This window comes from Puma concolor, chromosome E2 (genome assembly GCF_028749965.1).
Source record: "Puma concolor isolate L17-30 chromosome E2, mPumCon1.1.hap2, whole genome shotgun sequence".
Classification (NCBI taxonomy): Eukaryota; Metazoa; Chordata; class Mammalia; order Carnivora; family Felidae; genus Puma; species Puma concolor.
Window position 1 is genome coordinate 44,614,549 of NC_141681.1, and position 23,173 is coordinate 44,637,721.

Below are 23,173 nucleotides of genomic sequence, written 5' to 3' on the forward strand. Positions count from 1 at the left end.
CTTCAAAGAACCCGTGCCTGTGGAGTCAGGATGAGGACGGGGAGATGAAGAGGGCATCATGGGGCCTGGGGAGAAGGCAAAGGAGTCCAGGTAAGGACTTAGGACCGAATCAGCGGATTGGGGAGTCTGTTGTCTTGTTGCAAACGGTACACTGGCCCAGCAGGCAGACAAGTGCGAGTCTGAGTCTTGACTCTTCTGCTTGCCCAGCTGAGTGATCTTGGGCAAGTTCACCAAGTTTATCTGAGTCTCAGTTTCCTCATCTGTAAAATGGAGGTACCACTACCTACCGTGCAGGCGGTTCAAGGGAGGAAGTGAAAGGGGCACCTGGGTGGCTCGGTCGGTTAAGGGTCCAACTTCGGCTCAGGTCATGATCTCTCGGTTCGTGGGTCCAAGCCCCGCATAGGGCTCCATGCTGCTGGATTGGACCCTGGAGCCTGCTTCAGATTCTGTGTCTCCCTCTCTCTCTGCCCCTCCCCCAGTCGTGCGCACGCTCTCTCTCTCTCTCTCTGTCTCTCTCTCTCCAAAATAAACAAACTTAGAAAAAAGAGAGAGAGAGGAAGTGAGGTACAATCATACGTATGCTGGAGTCACCTTGTAAGAAACTTAACACAATAGCCAAAAGTCCCTAAAAAACCAAATTCCCATCTTGTTTGCATCTCTTGAAGAATGTAAGAAGGGGAAGCCAATTCATCACTCACAGCTGTTCTCAAAAGTGACCCTGCCAAGTTCGGTCAACAGCCACAGTTGCCCAAGAACTTCTCGAAGGCCAGTCGCCTTGAGAAACCTCACGACGTTTCTTTCACCTATCGTCACTGCCGCCAGTTCCCTATTATGTTCACGAATTCTGACTTTTCCAGTTAGGTCCTTCCAGCTTCCCCTCCGCTTCTTGGTTCCCACCTTTCTCTGCCTGTTCTTTTAGAAGCAGAACCAGGTGTCTAATCAGTCAGCAAGAAGATGCTAACTCCTGGCCTGTGGTGGGTGCTCCAAAAGTTCCACCTTCCTTCCCTGCCCTGCCTTCCCATCCGCTCAATACCAGAATGTTCTCTGAGGAGATGTTCTTTTTTTTTTTTTAATGTTTATTTATTTTGAAAGAGAGCGAGCGAGAAAGTGTGAATGGGGGGGAGGGGCAGAGAGAGAGAGAGAGAGAGAGAGAGAGAATCCCAAGCAGGATCAATCTCACGACCTTGAGATCATGACCTGAGGGGAAATCAAGAGTTAGATGCTTAACTGAGCCACCCAGGTGCCCCTGAGAAAGACCACGTTCTGGTCATCCTTGAAGTTGCGGCACAATGAGGCATTGATTTCCCCCATCAACTCACTTTGTCCCCAGTGTGATTTCTCGTGAGCCCCGTTAGCATTTCTGGAGGAAGGAGAGACTGCAAGAATTATTTAAGTGAGAGGGTTTCTGTATCAAGAATGAGGTCCAGTATCATTCAACCATTCAACCATTTATTCAGCAAATATTTACTGAGCACCTGTCAATGCATCCAACACAGACCAGTTATTGGGGGACAAAAAAGATACGACATCACCCCAATCTTGGGGATCTCTAATCTAGGGTGCCCAAAAGGTTTTAGGGCAGGGTCCCCTCAAAGGACTAAAGGTGGCCCTGAACCTGAGGAGGCCTGTACAGGCTCCCTGGCAACCAGCGGGTGTCTCCTCATTCCGTCCGAGTACGGCGGCTGACGGAAACCTATTTCGTGGCCAGCTGACTGAGAGATGTGGCTGTCACCAGGCGGTGCTTAGGTGTGCATGGCAGGTGACCAGGAAGCTCTGAAGCCGGGACTCCAGGATCCAGGCGGCCCTCCACCCAGCCCCGGGCCTCACTGTCCTCCCAGGGCCCAGACAACTGGTCACTCGTTCAGTTACCGAGCCCCTACTATGTACGCGACAAGCAGTGGACGAGGCAGACAGACATCTTCACCCTCACTGACCGACGTGCCAGCAGAGGAGCTAGCGAATCTGATGTCGCAGGGTCTTGAGTGTTACAATTAACACAAGATGAAGGCAGAGAGCCTGGAGCAGGGGAGGGGCCCACGTGGAGAGGGTCCGAGGAATGCCCTCCTCAGAGGCGATGCGGGCAGAGACCTGAACCGCCAGGTGGGCAGGGCCGAAGTAGAGCTCTTGACAATCCCATGTCTCCCTTCACGCCCTGCTTTCCTCCTCTCCAAAGGCTTGTCATGGGAGAGGAAATGGCCCTCCTTCTGATTTTTCCTTGGTTCTGTCAGCTTCCCAAAGACAAAATAACAAACAACAGGTGGCAAATTCTTCTACACCCCCAGGGAGGTGCTGGACCACATATGTAGGATGCGGACAGGAGGCGTTAGTGACTGAAGCCCGGAAAGGGAATTCGATCATTTCTTTGGAGGCGATTGCCAGGGGGAGGCTCACGCCATCCAGGCCTTAGTGAGTGCCGCCCAGGGTCCCTCCCAGTGCCCCAGAGACAGGCAGTGTGGGGACCGCAGCCCAGCACTTCAGCGCCACCAAATGAGGCTCGTCCCTTGCCTGTCCTCCTCCTCGCTCCTGCCAACGCCAGAAGAAAGGGTCAGAAACTACAGTCATTAAGCCAGAAGGGAGAGGAGAGGGAAAACAGAGAAGCCCTCTCCTCCCAAAATGTGCCCACAGCCTGTGTGGGTCCAGGGAGGGCAGAGGAAACACCTTGAAATGATTAATTCATTTTCCCACATATCAGTCCCCAGACACGGTGTGGGCCACCAAAGTTTTTATCTACGAGTGAGCCCAAAAGGCTGGGGCCTGCCCACGGGCTCACCCAGGAGGAGAGAAGCCAGTGCCCACAGCGGGTCTGAACAAGCCGTGGTCTGGTCGTACCCCAACAACCCTGCTCCTTTAAGGGACTAGCTACACACTCCTCACGCTGCCTAGAAAAAGCCCTCGTTGCTGTCCCCTTCCTGTGTCTGCATCAGCTGTTTGGACCCTCACCTCCTGGCCTCTGCTCCTGCCCGAGATGCCCCATTAGCTGCTCAGCCAGGCTGCTGGTGCCTCAAGCTAATGGCCCTGCCACCCCGCCCTCCTCTCCCTTCCGGCTCACTGCCCATCCTGGACACCCTCCCTCAGGCCATCGAGGGGGACTCCTGAGCCTCAGAGACATCTGGCAGCACCAAGAGGTGAGTCCCTCTTTCTGTGGCTCCTCTCCCCACGGCGATTATTCCCCAGACCCCCCAGTTTACCTGCTTAGGATGCTCCCTGAGGTTGGTCAAGGTCATTCTCTGTGGCACTGATGGGACCCGACTTGCCCTGGCTCTGCCCTGGCGCCCCGCCTCGCCTGCCCTTTACCACAGCCTTCACCTTACCCAAATCCTGACAACCCCCCCCCACTCCACTGTCTGCGGGGCAGGCTCTCCACGGTCCTGGGGGGTGTGGGGGGCAGCTGCTTCTCTTCCCAGGGAATTAGGGGAGAGGGGTGGACTCAGGAGACTTAGTCCTAGGAAAAACACACACACGGTGGGACCCGGCTCTAATTTTCTACCCTTTCTCTCCCCAGTCTCAGAAATCAGGAGGCTCTCCCTCCGATGGGACCCGCACGCTTCCATGGTGTTTTAAGAGAGGATACGGTGGGAAGAAAGCAGAGGACTGAGGGCTAGCAGTCCTCGCTCCTCACTCGGGCTCACCTGCTAACTGGAGCCGCTTCTCTCCGAGGGCCTCCCTCATTGAGACAGTTGATATCTCACAGGACGGCTTCTAATACCCTAGCAGTCTGTGATCCCAGGAGCCCCTGATCCCCCCACCCCTCCACGGGCCTAGCCGAGGCTGGGGAGCGAGTGGAGGTCAGGAGCGTGGAGGCCAGCCCTGGCCCCATGGACCTGCCCCCGCAGCTCTCCTTCGCCCTCTACGTGGCCGCCTTTGCACTGGGCTTCCCACTCAACGCCCTGGCCATTGGGGGCGCCGTGTCCCATGCCCGGCTCCGCCTCACCCCCAGCCTTGTCTATGCCCTCCACCTAGGCTGCTCTGACCTCCTGCTGGCAGCCTCTCTGCCCCTGAAGGCGGTGGAGGCCCTGGCCTTGGGCGCCTGGCCTCTGCCGGCCTCGCTCTGTCCTGCCTTTGCCCTGGCCCACTTTGCTCCGCTCTATGCTGGCGGGGGCTTCCTGGCTGCCTTGAGTGTCGGCCGCTACCTGGGGGCTGCCTTTCCCTTGGGGTACCAAGCTGCCCGGAGGCCGCGTTATTCCTGGGGTGTGTGTGTGGCCATATGGGCCCTTGTCCTCTGTCACCTGGGGCTGGTCTTTGGGTTGGAGGCTCCAGGAGGCTGGACAGACAATACCAACAGCTCCCTGGGCATCAACACGCCAGTGAACGGCTCTCCGGTCTGCCTGGAGGCCTGGGACCCGGCCTCAGCGGGCCCTGCTCGCCTCAGCCTTTCTCTCCTGCTCTTCTTCCTCCCCCTGACCATCACAGCCTTCTGTTACGTGGGCTGCCTCCGGGCACTGGCCCGGTCAGGCCTGAGCCACAGACGGAAGCTGAGGGCAGCCTGGGTGGCCGGCGGGGCTCTGCTCACACTGCTGCTCTGCTTAGGGCCTTACAACGCCTCCAACGTGGCTGCCTTCCTGCACCCCGACACGGGGGGCCACTGGCGGAAACTGGGGCTCATCACGGGTGCCTGGAGTGTGGTGCTCAACCCGTTGGTGACTGGCTACCTGGGAGGGGGTGCCGGCCGGGCGACAAGTGTGGCAAGAACGAAAGGAGGGACATCCCAGAAGCAGCAGCCGCCGCTGGAGAGAAGGGGCATGGAGCAGGGGAGGCCGGCTGCTCTCGCAGGCCCCTGATGGGGACTGCGCCGAAGGAACTGCAGGGCGGCCTTGCCTGGAAGCACCCTTGGAACCGCTTATGGGAAGAACTGAGCCTGGCCGAAGACCGCATCCCAGGGGAGGGAAGACGGAGGCCAGGGGCCAGGTCACAGGAGGAAGGTAAGCTTGCCTCCACATACATCAGCGTGACTCCCCACCTCTGCCTGTCCCTCTTCTCCTCACGCCCACCTGCCAATGCTGTAGAAATTCTCTTCCAGTCTAGAGGAAATGCCACACTGATGATACGTTCGGGGGGGATGCTGTTCCCCAAACATCTCCTAGGAAAGAATATTTTAATTTCTGAACAAGAGAAGAGGCAGGAGGCAAGATACTGACACTGTTATGCCGTTTGGCACTCACAAGAGGGCAGCACTGGAACTGTGAACGGGAGGTTGGTAGGAAAAGACGCCTCCGCAGGGAGAGAAAATACTAGAGAAAATACACACCACGAAGAGTCCCTAACAAATAGAGTCTCTGATATGGGACAGTCACCATGGCGAGTGCTTTACAAGTGTTGTCCCATTTCATACTCACACGATCCTTTGGTTTGGCTACGCAGCTGCCGTACAGATGGGCAGGTTGTTCACTGCACGAGAGTGCCAGGCAGACGGACAAACATCGACTAAAGTCTAGCCTGTGCTGTGCTCACCGATCCATGTGCCCGGCATGGGACTACTTCCATCCAGAGAAAGAAGCACGTTATTCTAACTTGAACAAAGATATCACCCACTCCTCAAGCAGGGCGCCTCGGTGGAGGGCGCTACCACCTGGAGTGGGGTGCCTTTTCCTAATTTGTACAAAGGCGCCCCTTAAGTTAGCTATGGTCCCGGAGCCAAGTATTATTATCATCTTCATTTTTGCAGGATTAAGGAATTGTCCTGAGTCTCTACAGTAAGGAAGGGGGGGACGCGTGATGCGATCCTTCAAGGCAGGACCCCCAAGGGTCAGGGGACATATGAAAGAACTTGAGGTATTGGTGTGAACGCCCGTCCTTGTGGTCCACTTTGCAAAGGCAAACAGTGGCACCCTGAACCCGTGAGAGCAGGGAGAGGAGAGTGGTCATGGAGGAGACAAACATCTGGGCACCTGCTCTGATGAGGCAAGATGCGGGAAGCAGACTTGTTCCTCTAAAGGCGATCACGTCGCGAGCATAGCCTATGCCACAGAACGGGTAGCTGCATGCCTGGCGTGCACGCGCTGGTTTATACAAGCTACCTCTTTTTATGCGTCAGTGTCTACAAGGGCAAGGGGTTTCATTTGCTCATCTGCCCTCAGCACCTTAGAAGGGAGCTTGGCACGTAGCAGCAGGTTCTCAGGAAGTGTCTGCCGAACAAATGAATGCTCGCAAGAGCCTTCCAAAGAAAATTTCATTATCTGTTTTACATGAAAACAGACCAGAGAAGTTGCATAACTTGCCCGGGGCTCCGCAGAAGCAAGAAACCAGTTTATTCCCTGCACAGCGGTGACAGCAGAGAATTTCAGTAAAAGCCCGAACTCCTGAGCACAAGCGGCCTCACTGCCCCTTCCCATAAAGCCAGGGACGCTCTCTCCCACCGCTCTGGAGCTCCAGCTGGTGCTGGGCCATTTGTCCCAGAGAATTGTGCCGCCTCCATTTGGCGGTGGAATTTAGTTCCTCCCGAGGGTCCACGATGCCCCACGTGATCCGCCCCCCAGCACCCTGGTGACCCCCACCCCGTCAGCCCTAAGCCTTCTAGAGGCCCCCCCCAGCAGATTAGCCTGTGCACCCACCTTTCTGTTTGCCTGAAGGGCCTCCCCAGTGGTTCTCTGCCTCTGTTAGTCTGTCCTACCCTCCTACCACTCAATCCCCTTAGACCTCACCACCACCAGACCCACGGCAGCAACATCTTTGTTTTGCTCACCATTTTTTTTTTAATTTTTTTAACGTTTATTTATTTTTGAGACAGGGAGAGACAGCATGAATGGGGGAGGGTCAGAGAGAGAGGGAGACACAGAATCTGAAACGGGCTCCAGGCTCTGAGCTGTCAGCACAGAGCCTGACACGGGGCTCAAACTCACGGACCGCGAGATCATGACCTGAGCCGAAGTCGGATGCTTAACCGACTGAGCCACCCAGGCGCCCCTGCTCACCATTTTTAACAACTTACTTGAGATAAAATTTACGTATCATAAAATTCACCCATTTCAAGTGCACACGTCAAGGGTTTTTAGTACTCTGACTAAGGCTTGCAACCATCACTATACTCCAGGTTAGAACACGGTCGTCACCCCAGTAAGAGCCCTCCTGCTCGTTTACAGCTGATTCCATTTCCCCCTACGTCCCCAGGCAACCGGCAATCGACTTTCTACTTTCTGTCTCCATAAAGTCGCCTATCTTGGACAATTCATATAAATGGAAACATACGATATATGGTCTTTTATGTCTGGCTTGTTTCACGTGGCATAATGTTTTTGAGCTGCACCCATATTCTGGGCGTTTCATTCCTTCCTATTGCCAAAGAGTATTCCATCGCGTGGATATGCCACGTGGTGGATCCGTTCGCCAGCTGATGGGCCACCAGGGGATGTTTCTACTTTGGGGCCATTATGAACATTGCTTAAGTAGATACCTATTAGTGGAGCTGGGTCACTCGGTAGATTTACGTGAACTGTTTCAAGAAACTGCTTCCCAAAGGCACCCTACAATTTTATATTTTTACCAGCAAAGTATGAGGACTCTCATTCCTCCACATCCTCCCCACCACTTGGTATTATCAAATTTTTTGCTTATGGCCAGCCCAGCGGGTACAGAATGGTATCTCATTGTGTTCCATAAATATTTGAATGAATACAGAAAGAAGTCTCTGAAGCTGGACAGAGCTTCAGTTTGAACCCTGCTGGTGATGCTTAACAGGCTGCAGCAGTGAGTCACCTCCCCACTGTGAGGCGAAGGGCAGGTTGGCGATGCCCTCAGAAGCAGAGTGCCTGCCACGGATTACGTGCCCCCTCAATCTTCATTATCACTATTAGTGCTGTTGTTATTCCCATCACCCCAGAGACAAGCCCACACCCATGACTGCGATGTTGGCAGCTAACATCTGTTAGTACTTACCATAACATGCCCACTTCCCTTCTCAGCACTCGACAGGCAGTAGCAATGCCTTAATCTAACAAAACCCTACGAAACTGGTACTGTGATTATCCCTGCTTTGCAGACGAGAAAGCAGAGATCGAGAGTTTGGGTCACTTGCCCCAAATCCCAGAGTTAGTGACGGAGCCGGCATCGCACCCGGGCTCTGGCTCCGGAGCACGGGCCCTCCATCACTGCGTCGTGCTTCCTGCCCTTACAAGGCAAGTTGGACGACCGCCATTCCAGAGAAGCAGATACAATTCCAGTGGAGGATCGGGGAGGGGAAGATGAGGTCGGCTCGGGGCTGGGTAGAGCATCCCCTCCGAGGCAGCCGGAGAGCACGCCGCGGTGGAATTTGCTCCTCATTTTGCATACTCACGCGGTGCTGGTGATGGAGCAAAAGGCATCTTTTGTGCGATTGCCCAACGGTGAATGAGGTCATCTGTCTTTATCAGTTCTGCCAGATAAATAGCTAACTATATTTCTCTAGAGGAGCCGGCGAGGTGCTGGGGCAAAAGCAGTTGGGTTCTCAAATAAGCAGGTGAGCACGGGGCTCTGGGGGGTCTGGAGGGGGAGCCTCGGCGCTTGCTTTTCTCGGGGAAGGGACAGGAGACAGGGTATGACCAGGAAGACAGGCAGGCTGACGCTGCTGAGGAAAGCATCAGGGGGGCAATGAGGGAGTCGGGGCGGTGACAGTGTTCCCTGCCAACGGTCGAGATGCCGTCGGCACGGGGCACCAAGGTCCCCACCCAGACTGCCACCTCCGTCCGCCTCTTTCTCCAGTGGCCATCACCATGGACACCAGCCCGGACCGGTCCTTCTTCCCCGGCAATCACTGGCTCTACTTCTCCGTGTACCTCTTCACCTTCCTCGTGGGGCTCCCCCTCAACCTGGCGGCCCTGGTGATCTTCGTGGGCAAGCTGCGGCGCCGCCCGGTGGCTGTGGACGTGCTCTTGCTCAACCTGACGCTCTCAGACCTGCTCCTGCTGCTCTTCCTGCCCTTCCGCATGGTGGAGGCGGCCAACGGCATGCGCTGGCCCCTGCCCTTCATCTTCTGCCCCCTCTCCGGATCCCTCTTCTTCACCACCCTCTACCTCACCTCCCTCTTCCTGGCAGCTGTGAGCGTCGAACGCTTCCTCAGCGTGGCCTACCCGCTGTGGTACAAGGCCCGGCCGAGGCCGGGACAGGCCGGCCTGGTCAGCGGGGCCTGCTGGCTCCTGGCTGCCGCTCACTGCAGCGTGGTCTACGTGATGGAATTCTCCGGGAAGGCCACCAACGGCACCTGCTACCTGGAGTTCCAGAAGGACCAGCTGGCGATTCTCCTGCCCGTCAGGCTGGAGATGGCTGTGGTCCTTTTTGGGGTGCCCCTGCTCATCACCATCTACTGCTACAGCCACCTGGTGTGGGTGCTCAGCAGAGGCACCAACCACCGGCGGCGGAGGAGGGTGGTTGGGCTCGTGGTGGCCACGCTGCTCAACTTCCTCGTCTGCTTTGGGCCCTACAACGTGTCCCACGTCGTGGGCTACATCCAGGGTGAAAGCCCGGCGTGGAGAAGTTACGTGCTGCTCCTCAGCACCTTGAACTCCTGCGTCGACCCGCTTGTCTACTACTTTTCATCCTCTGGGTTTCAGGCTGACTTTCAGGGGCTGCTGAGGAGGCTGACGGGGGCCTGGGGCCCTTGGAGGCAGGAGGACAGCAAGCAACTGAAGGACAAGAATGAGGAGGGGGGCAGCCGGGGGAGCTGTCCAACGTAGAGAACAGGAGGGAGACTCCTGGAGGGCTGTGGAGCAGGCTGGGCTGCCGAGGGGCCTGGCGGGGGCTCTCGTAGCTCAAGTCGGGCAGGACCGGGGAGCCGGGGGCTGGGGACTGACGTGACTGAGCACCAGGCTGTGCTCACCCAAGCCCGGCTCTCGGTCTCACCCAACTGCCCTCGCTTCCCATCCCCTGCCCCCTAGGGATTCAGCCCTGGGAAACAGGAGGAGGGCGGGCACCAGAGAAGCGGGAGCCCCCACGGCCAGCTCCTGGGCTTTCCTTAAGGTGACGGAGGAGGAATCGACAGCAGTGACGAAGGCCTGAGAGATGTGCCAGGCAGTGGAAGAAGCCACCCTTCAGAGCTGTTCCTACCCAGCAGGGTGAGAGTGGGGACACAGGCCAGGCTTCAGGGAGCATCCTGCTCTCACAGAAGGTTCCCATTGTTCAGTAAATTCAGACTTTTAGGGACATTTATGAAAAATTACAGTAGAAAAATTACCAATAAATTTGGTAGCAAGCAAAAGAGAATGGTCTTTCCTTATTCTTTTTTTTTTTTTTTTTTTTTTTTTTTTTTGCTTATGATGTATCTGCATCAGGTGGGATTGATGGATGGAAGGATAAAACACCAGACTCCAGCGGGAAAGGGCTAAACCATAGGATGCCTAGATGTCGGGAGAGGATCCAGGTTGGAGGCATAAAAATACCAGCTCACTTAGGGGAAGGACTTGGCCTGACCCATTATCTTCTTCGACAACCCTGTGGCAGGTACTGTTATTAAATGAGCAAATGAGAATACCTCACTTTACACACGAGGGAATGGGCCCAGGCAGGTGAAGCCTTCTACCTGAGATCCTACAGCCAGTAAGTGAGTGAAGCAGGACTGGAGGCTGGAATTAGCCGACTCAGAGTCCCGTGCCCCTCACCCACTCTGCTCTCCTGACTCCAGCTGCGTATCATCCGTATGATGCCATATGGATGATGCCTAGTCTGGCTTCCAGAGCCAGTGAGCCAGTGTGGCCGGGACAAATGTAAACAGGCCACGAGGAAAACTGGAACTACATGCAAAGCAGCTCGGCTCTCTGCGTTGCTAAGTCCTCTTCCCCTATTCTTTATTAGAAACCCACTTGAAAAAATAAATTAGTCAGCACAGTTGACTTCAAAGATAGATGCATACTCTTAGCTATTTTTAGCGAGATGTGACCATTTAGTAAGTTTGCCTTCCTCCCTGAGGAGTGGTGCATGAGAAACAGTCGGTTAGAGCCTCCTCGCCCAGCAAGGCAACCAGAGACACGTGGGCACGTGTTGGCACTCACTTGGCCTTAGTTCAAAAACATTTGTTGTGCACCCACAGTGTGCAGGTGGCTGGGCTGAGAACCGTGTGCAGGTGGCTGGGCTGAGAACGGCAAGGACTTTTAATATTAAGCGTCTGCTTTCTTGCTGGGGTTAAGGTCGCTGGAGAATGAGGGCTGGCTGTGGGTGAGGGATTGGGTTTCGGGTGGAAGGAGAGAGCCATCATCTCGGTGCAGAGATGAAGGCCTGAGCTGTCTCTCTGACCTGTGACTCATCTTCTGTCCCAAGGAACTCAGTCCCTGGTGGAAGCTAAGAAGTTAATATAAATATGAGTCTACGTGGTTCAGAAAGGGAACAAGGGTGACAGGGAGTCCTGCGACTCCAAAACTGGTAACAAGGACCCAACTGGGGACAAAAAGGAGTTGGAAACTCCACATTCTAGAGACAGCCATGAACAATAGGAGCCTGACCCTTTTCTCAGGGTTTATCATGAAGAATAAGAGGCAGCTTGGAGGGCTTTGCTGCTTCCAACCATCACCCAGCACTATCCCCTCCCCAGTCTGTATAAGCAAAAGGCTAGGGGTGGGGAGGGTGAAAAGTCATCAGATGCTGGGGCCATCGTCTGGGTGGTGGTGAGGGGACTGCGGTAGTGTTTTCCAGATTTTGCAGAAGCCAAGGGAAAGGGCTGTTCAGGGAAGAATGGAAGGTGTATCCTGGGACGAAAGCAGAGAAACGAGACTGGCAGACAGAGGGCGTGGGAGCACGTGTGTGAGTGACGAGCATCGTGCCCTCTCACCGGTTGGCAGAGCAAGCATGTGGGGGGCCCCCAAGGGGGAGGTGGAAATTCTGGGGATGCCAGAAGAGGTCAAGCCAGCTTGGATCTCCCAAGATAGCCGTCAGAAGAACACAGTTCTAGCTGCAAAAGAGAGCCAGTAATTGGGCACCTGACTCACAATGGACACCAAAAGTTACTCAATATTTAGCTACAGCACTGTTTCTCAAACTTCTTTGTATCTCTGTCCTCTCAAGGAGCCTTTGTGGATATTTTTTCCTATTCAGCACCTTACTCTTCCCTGCCTGTGAAACTTTAATACAACAGACACACTCTATACCTACGCCTGTGTGTGCATGGCCCTTTGGAAAGCCACAAACCATTGCTTCCTTGGAACTAATTTTCGCCTCTCTGGGGGGCAATGTTGGCCCTGCTGAGAATCCATGAGCTAGAGAACCCATCCCACAGAGTGATAAAGCCTGTCTCACTCAACCATAGCCCCGTAGCCCCATGAGGTGAAGTTTATTATCCTTCTGGAGCAAAGGAGACCTCATTCCAGAGGAAGCATGGGCATCTCACAAGAGAAGAGACAGGGCTAGTGTAGAATTTGGAGTAAGGGGACTGTTTAGGTGAAGTTTCAGTGAAGTAGTGCTTGCCAGGCTCTGAGCTAAGCAGGCCTGCATGCAAAGAGGTCAATTTCAGGCCTGGGCTGAGAAGCGGACTCAGGGTCCTGTTCCATTGGAAAATACGAATAAACGATAAAGGTAGGATTTTTGTCTGAAAACTCGTTGTCTGAAGCTCTGGGGGTTGAAAAGCTTTTGCTGCTCAGATCCTCCTAGCAGCAGAGGGATACTCCATTCTTACTGAAAGGATTTCAAACAGCCAAGTTTCTGACAGTCTGTGATTTTACAGAACAAGGTTTCTCAGCAATATAACTTGGCTAGTTAACAAAACAAATTTTTAGGGGCTTCTGGTAGCTCAGTCAGTTAAGTGTCTGACTCTTGATTTCAGCTCAGGTCACGATCTTACGGCTTATGAGTTCGAGTCCTACATCGGGCTCTGTGCTGACAGTGCAAAGCCTGTTTGGGACTCTCGTTTTCTCCCTCTCTCTCTCTCTCTCTGCCCCTCCCTTGCTTGTGCTCTCTCTCTCAAAATAAATAAATAAACTTAAAAAACAAACAAACAGGTTTTTAAAGGTTTACAAAAGGAACTCATTGATGGCCATGATGGAGGAGGAGATTTTCCCTTTTAGAAGGAAGGGTTCCCCCTTCAGCAAGCCCTAGGGCAGCACAACCCAGAAGGGTAAGAGGAAGGGTAGACTTGCCTCATCCCTGCCACAGGTTCCCAGGGCCATAGGTGAAGGCTTAGCTTATAGGACAGAGAGAGGAGGCCAGAAGTTTTAAATCTCCAAGTGTGGCCAGAAACCTACTCACAAAATCATTAAGAAACTGGCAGGGACAGGTCAATACAGGCAGGACAGTTCAATACAAAGCAGTGAGTAGTTCACCTGCTACAGGCTTGTGCCACAACAAGTCAAACTATTTATAAACCAATTCCCCATCAGAGGAGGGCAGAGGGGCAAGCAGGAAGCAGAGAGGAAGCTGGGTATACGGGAAGGCAGGCTGACTTGATGCCTTTTCCTGAGTTAAATACATCACCGGTGACCAGAGTCTTTGGGTATTTTAGCAAGTGACCTCTCAGCCTGTGAATGCGCCCAGCAGGGCAAGGGAAGCTGTAATACAAAGCAGGAGAGGTAAATCTGCTTCATGTGGATGCTGGGAGGGGGTGCAAAAAGTAGGCCAGGTCCGGGTTGGGAGGGAGGAATAGATGGGGTGAGCAACAATCCTGGGATTCTGCAAAATTATTGCAACAATCATCCAAAAGCAGGAAGCAGAGTGGCAATAAAAGAAAGAAGGTGAAAGAAGCCAGGCTGTAAATTCTGGGAGAGGAGAATTAGAAGTGGGACACAGAGTTTGCAATGGAGGAAACAAGTAAAGTGAAATAGTGTGAGAAAGCGCTCAACTCTTTACCTTCCTCTCTCTGATATGACCTCTCTGGTTAAAAAAAAAACAAAACAAAAAAAAAACCAAGTTATTACAGGCATCTGTGGCCCCTAAAACTCTGCAAAGTCTTCTGACTTCCTTTTAAAGTCAGTTCTGAAAAACCACCCAGATGGAGGGAGATCAAGGCACCAAGATGGCAGCCTGTGATCTCGGAAGAGGATACTGAGATCACACTCCAGAAAAAAATGGGATAGAAGAAATGAAGTCTGAGAAACCTGGTGGTAGTGGGATGGGTAGTGGGGGAACCAGAGTTCACCCCCCATGGAAGCGTGGAGCGAGGGAAGAGTAAATATTGCAGAAGACGGAATGGGGTATTTTTGGAAGGGAGGTGATTTTAACTGAATTTAGACTCATTTCACTGAATTTGGACAACCAAATCAAGAATCTCCTGTTGCAGATCCCCCAGCCCCAGGGTCAGTTTGTAAATGGCACTGACCACACCATTCTTGTTCCCATTTATTGGTGGCTGCTCTCAGGCAGAACACACAATGACCCAATTCTAGCCAGAAAAATTCTAGCTCTCAGGAAGAACACACAATGACCCAATTTTAGCCAGTAAGAGGTCTGCTGGGGGGTCTCCGGGAAACCATATTGAAAGAGATAGATGTGTGAAGAGCTACCCTCTCGCTTCCTGGTTTGGAAACTTTTATGTGAGGATGTGATACTTGGGATTGCAGCAGCCATTTGGGGGCCATCATGCCACAAACTTGAGGAAGAATGCTAACAAGCTAAAGGTGGTGGAGGAGAAGGACAAAAAGGCCTTGCTGAATTGGGACCCCCACCTCCACACTCACTGTTAATAAACATTCCTATAGGTGACTCACCATTAGCCAGATAGCCGCTAACTTGCAGCCAAATGCATCTTAACTGTAATGGATAAGCCTCTGTCTAAGCATCCTATATCCTATATCCCGTCACCACTTGGTGACATCTTCTCTTCCTCTAAATTATTTTATGATGCTGGAATCTCTAAATTCTATTTGCTTTGAAGGAACTATGAAATCCTAGTGTTTATCCTACCTATTCTAGCTGGGCTCAAAGGAGATTTCTCCAGTCAGTAGCTCTGGCACCAAGATGTCTGGACTCCCCTCATTCGAAGGCTCTAAACAGCTAACAGGCTGGGGCTGTATGGACATGTTACAAAATGAAAAACACACCTACTGGATGGGACCCTTTTTGAGGTTGAGGAGCATCTGACTGATGGTCTGGGCTGTAAGCTCCTCTCCTTTTATTGATAAAAATTCCCATGCTTGGATGTAAGACCTAAATGTGAGACAGAAAACCATCAAAACCCTAGAGGAGAAAACAGGCAAAAACCTCTTTGACATCAGGTGCAGCAACTTCTTACTAGACAGGTCTCCAGAGGCAAGGGAAACAAAAGCAAAAATGAACTATTGGGACCTCATCAAGATCAAAACCTTCTGCACAGCAAAGGAAACAATCAACAAAACTAAAAGGCAACTGATGGAATGGGAGAAGATATTTGCAAATGACATAGTAAATAAATAAAAGGCTAGTAGCCAAAATCTATAAAGAACTTATCAAACTCAACACCCAAAAAACAAATAATCCAGTGAAGAAATGGCCAAAAGACATGAAGACACTTTTCCAAAGAAGACATCCAGATAGCTAACAGACACATGAAAAGATGTTCAACATCACTCATCATCAGGGAAATACAAATCAAAACCAAAATGAGTTACCACCTCTCACTTGTCAGAATGGCTAAAATTAACAACTCAGGAAACAACAGATGTTGGCAAGGATATGGAGAAAGGGGAACACTTTTGCACTGTTGGTGGGAACGCAAACTGGTGCAGCTGCTCTGGAAAACAGTGTGGAGGTTCCTCAAAAAATTAAAAATAGAACTACCCTATGACCCAGCAATAGCACTACTAGGAATTTATCCAAAGGATACAGGAGTGCTGACTCATAGGGGCACGTGTACTCCAATGTTTATAGCAGCACTTTCAACAACAGCCAAATTATGGAAAGAGCCCACCCAAATGTCCATCACCTGATGAATGGATAAAGAAGATGTGGTTTATATATACAATGGAATACTACTTGGCAATGAGAAAGAATGTAATTCTGCCATTTGCAACAACATGGATGGAACTGGGGGGTATTATGCTAAGTGACATAAGTCAGTCAGAGAAAAAGATAGCCTATGTTTTCACTCATATGTGGAATTCGAGAAACTTAACAGAAGGCCATGGGGGAAGGGAAGGGGAAAAAATAGTTTCAAACAGAGAGGGAGGCAAACCATAAGAGACTCTTAAATACAGAGAACAAACTGAAGGTTGATGGGGGGGGAGTGCGGGGCAGAGGGGAAAATGGGTGATGGGCATTGAGGAGGACACGTCTTGGGATGAGCACTGGGTGTTGTATGTAAGCGATGAATCACGGGAATCTACTCCCAAAGCCAAGAGCACACTCTTGTACACTCTATATTCGCTAACTTGACAATAAATTATATAAAAATAAATAAATAAATAAAATAACCAAGAAAAAAATTCCCGTGCTTATTATGGGACATAGGTTGCCATGGAAACAAGAGAGTGTTGAATGAATGGGGATGGGGATCGTGAGCGATGTCCTGTGGAAGGACACTTGGCCCCAATCGGTGTTCTTAGAAACAGGAGAGCTACCCAGTCTTCCTGCCTGTGGAGTCACTGTACCACAGGTAATGGCTACATGAAGATGAGGAGATGATTTCCTGGATGTCTAATTCACCACTTAACAATTTATGCCCACAATTAGGGGCTTGCTGCTTACCGTGTCCCTGCACCCCCCTCCCCTTTCTGGTAATTGTTTCCTAGTGGTTCTTGGTGCTCAGAGCACAAACCTCCTCTTCCCAACACCCTAGAAACCGCCTTCAAAATAACTCATTGTTTGTTTATCCTTCGGAAAACAATCAAATTACATGCTGTGAATCAAAAGGTCAGCTGGAAAAGATGTAAACAGGAAAGTTCACTGCAGAGCGAACTGAACAAACAGGCCAGCAAGCTTGGGCCTCGGGTGGGGGTGGTGGCAGCGCTTGCTGCTGTTGTTGCACGCCAACCGGACCCCAGCCAGCCTGGTAAGGCATCCGGCCGGGCTCCAGGACAAGAGAGACGCACAAGGGCTTTGGAGGCATCACTTCTGACCTCACAACCCAGCGATGTCTTCCTAGGTGTCACTCAGGAGGATGAGAGCAACCCCGTGAACGCAGACTGTACAGAAATATTCGCGGCAGCTCTGATCATAATAGCCCCATTCGGGAAATGGTGCAGGTGACCATCAAAAGCGAAAGGATGTGGGGCCACCTGGGTGGCTCAGTCGGTTAAGCGTCTGGCTTCGGCTCAGGTCATGATCTTGTGGTTCACGGGTTCAAGCCCCGCGTTGGGGTCTGTGCCGACAGCTCAGAGCCTGGAGCCTGCTTCCAATTCTGTGCCTCCGTCTCTCTCTGCCCCTCCCCTGCTCGCGCTCTGTCTCTCTCTCAAAAATAAACATTAAAAAAAATTTTGTTTTAAAAAGAGAATGGATGTAAAAACCGTGATGTAGCCATGCAACGGCATACCCCTAGGCAATAAAAGTAACACACTGCTGGCAAAGGTGACCATACAGCCTCTGACTCTGACACTGTGATTTATCATAAAAAATGTATTTGGTCTTCAGCCAAGGATTATAGTTGTCCAGCGGTGGCCCATTCCTGCCACAGAGCTCCTAAAAGCTTTGGGATTTCTTAAGCGATGAGAGCAACGAAGCTGTCTTTTGTTATGCGGCGATGACTCTTGGACCCCCACCTAAAAGTGGGGGCTAGGTGCCAGAGGAACCACCTGAGGGATTAGAGGGTTGGTATTTTCAGTCCTGACCTTCTGACTTCTGGAGACAGGGGGAGGCGCTGGAGGTTGAATCAGTCCCAATGGCCCATGTAATCAATGAATCAATCGCACCCGTGTGATGAAGCCTCCACATGAACTCAAACGAGTGGGGCTCAGAATGCTTCCACTTGGTGAACATGTGGAGATTTAGGGAGAGTGGAGCACTAGGAGAGGGTATGGAAGCTTCACACGCCTTCCCCATCTCATGCTTTGCTCTATGTGTCTCTTCCATCTGGCTGTCCCTGGGTCATGGCCTTTTAGAACTGATGGGCGATCTCGTATGTTAAATGTATCTGTGAGTTCTGTGAACCACTCTAGCAAATTCACTGAACCCAGAAAGGGGGTCATGGTTACCTCGAACTGTAGCCAGTGTGTCAGAAGCACAGGTGACAGCTTGGACCAGCAATTGGTGTCTGACATGGCGGCGGAGTGCGTGGGGGTAGGGTAGTCTTGTAGGACCGAGCCCCTTGAGCTGTGGAATGTGACACTATCTGTAGGGAGAGTTAAGTTGCATCGCAAGACACCCAGCTGGTATCTAGAGAATTGCTTGGTGGTGTGGGGGAAGCCATCCCCCCCCCACCCCTGTTCAGAATTGGTCCCAGAACCCCTGTATTGAGAGAAAGCAGATCAGTGGTTGCCAGGAGCCACGGAGGAGAAGGGGGAAGGATGAATGGGAAGATGCCAGAGGGACATTTGAGAGTGATGGAAGTGTACTAGAATTTGACTGGGGTAGGGGGTTACAGAGATTTCTACGTTTGTCAAAACCTCTCGAACTGTGTGCTTAAAATGGCTGCATTTTTATTGCGTGTAAATTTAGCCTCTCTAAAAATAGTTGATTAAAAAAAGTCACACCACCTCGCCTCTCTGTGTCACCTCATATTATATGCGTACATAACGTCGGCGATAAACCTTCCCACATTTCAAAAAGCCACGCAGGTCTCTGCTTTTGCTGTGCCCTTCTGCAGACATGACTGCTGTAATACGGGCACCCAGGTTACAGGAAAGGGCAGAAACCATGGTGCAAGCATGTGATCGGTGGCAACCAGCTCTTATCTGGGTGCTGGAGACCCACACGGTCTATGGCAACTGGGGAATGCACAGCTCGTCAGAACTCAACTCCTGTCTTGTCACCAAGAAGGGCTGTGGGCTCAGGGCTGCCATACCTTCCGCTTCTCCCAGCTGAAAAAACCCAGCTGTTACTGCTGTTTTTTGAAATCTTACCCCCTTTTTTTTTTTTAAAGCCAATGAAACGTTAAAGTGTTGTGTGCGGTGAAAAAGAAACAGGCCTGAGGGCTGTGATCTGGTTCTCAGGCTTCCAGTGTGGCCCCTGCAGCGGTGGACACCGAGGAGGGTTCAGATACTGGGAATGGGTGACGGAAGAAGCAGGAGGAAGTGTCATTTTGCCACAAGTGCAGCTCAGAGATAACTTTGCCCGGATACGATGGCAAACAGCTGCAGAGATCTGCTGACTTTCTAAAATCGTTCTTAGCATTTCCAAGTCCCTGCCCCGGCCAGCAGCCCTGGTCTAAAGCTACCCGCCACCCTGCCCTCTCAAGGGAGGTCTCTGGCGGACACAGGCAGGGCGGACACAGGCAGGGCAGAGCAGAGGCACCCACGGTGGAGCTCCCACAATCCCTGGGGGCCTCTATCTCGACCCTGGCTCCTCCTCCCGCTCCCATGCTCTGGTAGGCATTGTTCTGGAAGGCCGTCCCCTTTTGCTCTTGCTCTCCACCCTCTCTCCCCAGGTGTTCTAATCCATGACGACGGCTTTCACCATTGATGACTCCCAAATTTCCATCTCCAGCCCCAGACTCTTGTGTGCCCAACTCTGAACATCTCAACTTCACACGTCCGAACTGAGCTCTTCATTCCCTTCCCCACATCTGAACCCCCACCCCAGCAACACCATCCACCTACCTGCCAGAAACCCTGCCAGAAACCCAGGAATCTTTTTTTTTTAAAGGTTTCATTTTTTTTTTTTTTTTAAACGATCATACAATAAAAAGGAACTTTTTCAGGGAGGACTAAACAGTTCTGTGAATTTTAACACTCATGGATTCCTGTAACCACCACCATGATCAAGATAAACAACAGTTATAGTCACTTCTTCCCCTGGCTCCTAACCACCGACAACCACAGGTCTATCGTATTTATCTCTTCAAAAACGACACCTAAATGGAAGCATCCAGGGGCGACTGGGTGGCTTGGTCGGTTAAGCGTCCGACTTCGGCTCAGGTCATGATCTCACGGTCCATGAGTTCAAGCCCCGCGTCAGGCTCTGTGCTGACAGCTCAGAGCCTGGAGCCTGTTTCAGATTCTGTGTCTCCCTCTCTCTCTGCTCCTCCCCTGTTCATGCTCTGTCTCACTCTGTCTCAAAAATAAATAAACGTTAAAAAAAATTAAAAAAAAAAAATAAATGGAAGCATCCAGTCTTTAACCTTTTGACACTTTCTTCTTCCACTCAGCAAAAGGTCTCTGAAATTCGCCCCGGTTACTGTGAGCATCACGGTTTGTTTCCTTTTAGTGCTAAGTGGTTCGTTCCACTGTCTGGCTACATCACCATTTGCTTATCCGTGCACCCACTGAAGGACACTTGGGTTCCTTCAGTTCAGGACAGTCATGGATAGAGCTGCTCGAAACATTCACGCACTGGTTTTTTGTGTGGACTCGAGTTTTCACTTCTCTGGGTCAAATATCCAGGAGAGGGATGGCTGAGTCATCTGGTAGTTGAATGTTTCACTTTTAAAGATACCTTCCACCTGTTTGCTGTCGGTTGTACCACTCTGCATTCCTTCCAGCCATAGAAGAGACTCAGCGCTCCGCCTCCTTGTGGCACCTGGTGGCCCTGGCGGCCGTTTGGACAGGGGTACAGTGGTCAGAAAGCCATTCTTAGAAGGCAACTATGCGCACCACTATCCCACCAACGCACAACAGCCATTCTTTACGCCCACTCCCTTACTGCCCACACGCAATTCATCATCGAGTCCTACTGCGTCTATCTCCAGAATGTGTCTGGCACAAACCTGCTTCTCTCCAATGCATAGCAACTAGGATCTCTCACCTGGACTCCAAAAGCTTCCAACCTGGCTTTTCTACTTGTGCTCATCCTCGTTGGTTCATATCACAGCCAGGGGGGCCTTTGAAGAACATAATTGGATCGTGTCATTGTCCACTGTCCATTCCTATCCTCTCTTCCTGGCTTCCAGGCCCTGTGCCATCTGTCCCTGCCTCTCCCGGTCTCTAAGCCCTTGGGGGCTCATCCTACTTTCATCGACATCACTCTGCTGGCCTGGCCTCAAGCAGCCAAGCTCTCAGTCTCTGCACACAGTTTCTCCTCTGCTTGACCTGGCCGGGTCACCTCTTCTTTCAGGTTCTCTTGCCAACGTCACTTTAGAGAGGCCTTCCCTGATCACCCAATCTCAAGTAACCCTCACCACTTGACATTATCCCACACTGCGCTAGGACAGTTTGATTTGCATATTTGGCTGTTCATTTTTTTATTTTTTTTTTTATTTTTTATTTTTTTTTTAAATTTTTTTTTTCAACGTTTATTTTTGGGACAGAGAGAGACAGAGCATGAACGGGGGAGGGGCAGAGAGAGAGGAAGACACAGAATCGGAAACAGCCTCCAGGCTCTGAGCCATCAGCCCAGAGCCTGACGTGGGGCTCGAACTCACGAACCGCAAGATCGTGACCTGGCTGAAGTCGGACGCTTAACCGACTGCGCCACCCAGGCGCCCCTGTTCATTTTTTTAGTATGTGGTTCCTCCCTGTATGCTGGGAAGCCCTTGTCAGCAGTCACCATGTCTGTTTCATTTGTTCTGTATACCCAGGTGCCTAAAACAGTATCTAGCACAGAATAGGCATTTGGTACTTGATAAATAAATGAATGAATAAGAAAAAGTATCTCTAATTTTCCACTGTTATAAATAATGCTACAAGGAACATCCTTTTCCATAAATGTCAGTGCATTTATACATTTTATAAGAGGTGCTGCTGTATTACATGGTACATGCATTTGATATTTTAAATATTGACAAATTACCTTCCCCAGATGAATCAACTCTGTCGCCAACCGTCTGTAGGAGGCTCCATACCTCTGCAACAAGGGGAAATATCACATTGTAGCTTTTTTTTAAGTTGGCATTTAAAATTCAGTAACTCGGTGTATTAGGGTCCTCCAGAGAAAGAGCCCATAGGATGTGTGTATGCGTGGAAAGAGATTTATCTAAGAAATTGGCTCATGTGACTGTGGTGGTTTGGGAGCCCAAAATCTGATGGAGGAGGCTGGCAGGCTGGAGACTCAGGTCCAAAAAGGTGCAGTTCAAGTCCAAAGGTAGTCTGGGGCTGGGAGACAAGGAGGAGTCAATGTGGCAAATGAAATATGAAGGCAGTCTGCTGGAGAACTCCCTCCTGCTCAGGGAAGGCCAGCCTTCTATTCAGGTCTTCAACTGATTGGAGGGAAATCTGCTTCACTCAAAGTCTACCAATGTAAATGTAAGTCTCATCCAAAAGTATCCTCACAGAAACATCTAGAATAACATTTGACCAAATACATGGGCACTGTGGCCCAGCCACACTCATACATAAAATTAAGCATCCCCTCAGTACTATTTTATAATGTCTCTTATAAAAAGTGAGGTAGCATGTCTCTTATAAAAAGCAGGTCTCTTATAAAAAGTGCCTGGGTGGCTCAGTTGGTTAAGCATCTGACTTTTGATTTGGGCTCAGGTCATGATCTCACAGTTAATGATTCTGAGCCCCATGTCAGGCTCCATGCTGACCTGTTTGGGATTCTCTCTCTCTGCCCCATTCTGGCTTGCACGTGTGCATGCATGCATGCTCTCTCTCTCAAAATAAGTAAATAAACTTAAAAAAAATGAGGTAGCAAATATTTGCATATTGAATATAGTCATTTATCTTTTTTCCTATAGTTGCCTTTTTCTTATTAGTTTGCAGGATATTTGCATATCTCTGAATGTTTGCATTTACAAATGCTTTTTCAGTTTTATATGCAGAAAGATGGGGTCTTTTACTTTGTTAGTAACTTTTCCCATAGCTTTATATTTTTATGTACTAAAGTTTATCATTACTTCCATGACTTCTACATTTATGTCATGCTAGAAAAAAAGCCTTCTCAATTGCAAGGCTTAAAAACGATCTTATATACTACCTACACAACTTCTATAGTTTTAAAAGATATATCTGATCTTCAGCATAGCTGGATTTTACTTCTATTGTCAAGTTGTAACTCTTTCAAACGTATACTCAACTATCCCAACATAATTTACTGAATAGCCCATTCCCTCCCACTGATGCGAAATGGGTTTGGATCACTTAATTAGAAAGAATCCTTCACATGTAATCAATACAATACATCACATTGTAATCAACTGCAATACATCGTAAACAATAAGTCATCATCATTTTTACCCATCCTATTAGCAAAAAATATTAAAGATTCAAAATATCCACTATTGGAGAAGGTGCACAGAAATGGGTACCCTCATACGTGGTTGGTAGGAAGTAAATTACTGAACATT

General features: G+C 50.7%; 2 protein-coding genes across 2 annotated transcripts; both read left to right on the plus strand.

Moving 5' to 3' along the window:
- Positions 1–3,484: 3,484 nt before the first annotated feature.
- Positions 3,485–4,884, plus strand: FFAR1 (free fatty acid receptor 1). The gene has a single exon (XM_025914569.2). The coding sequence runs from the start codon at positions 3,816–3,818 to the stop codon at positions 4,776–4,778; it is 963 nt and encodes a 320-aa protein (XP_025770354.2). The 5' UTR covers positions 3,485–3,815; the 3' UTR covers positions 4,779–4,884.
- A 3,183-nt stretch (positions 4,885–8,067) lies between these two features.
- Positions 8,068–10,120, plus strand: FFAR3 (free fatty acid receptor 3). The gene is given in 3 exon segments (XM_025914800.2): positions 8,068–8,428; positions 8,671–9,611; positions 9,614–10,120. Coding segments are annotated over 2 exon segments (1,032 nt in total). The 5' UTR covers positions 8,068–8,428; positions 8,671–8,681; the 3' UTR covers positions 9,716–10,120.
- Positions 10,121–23,173: the final 13,053 nt, after the last annotated feature.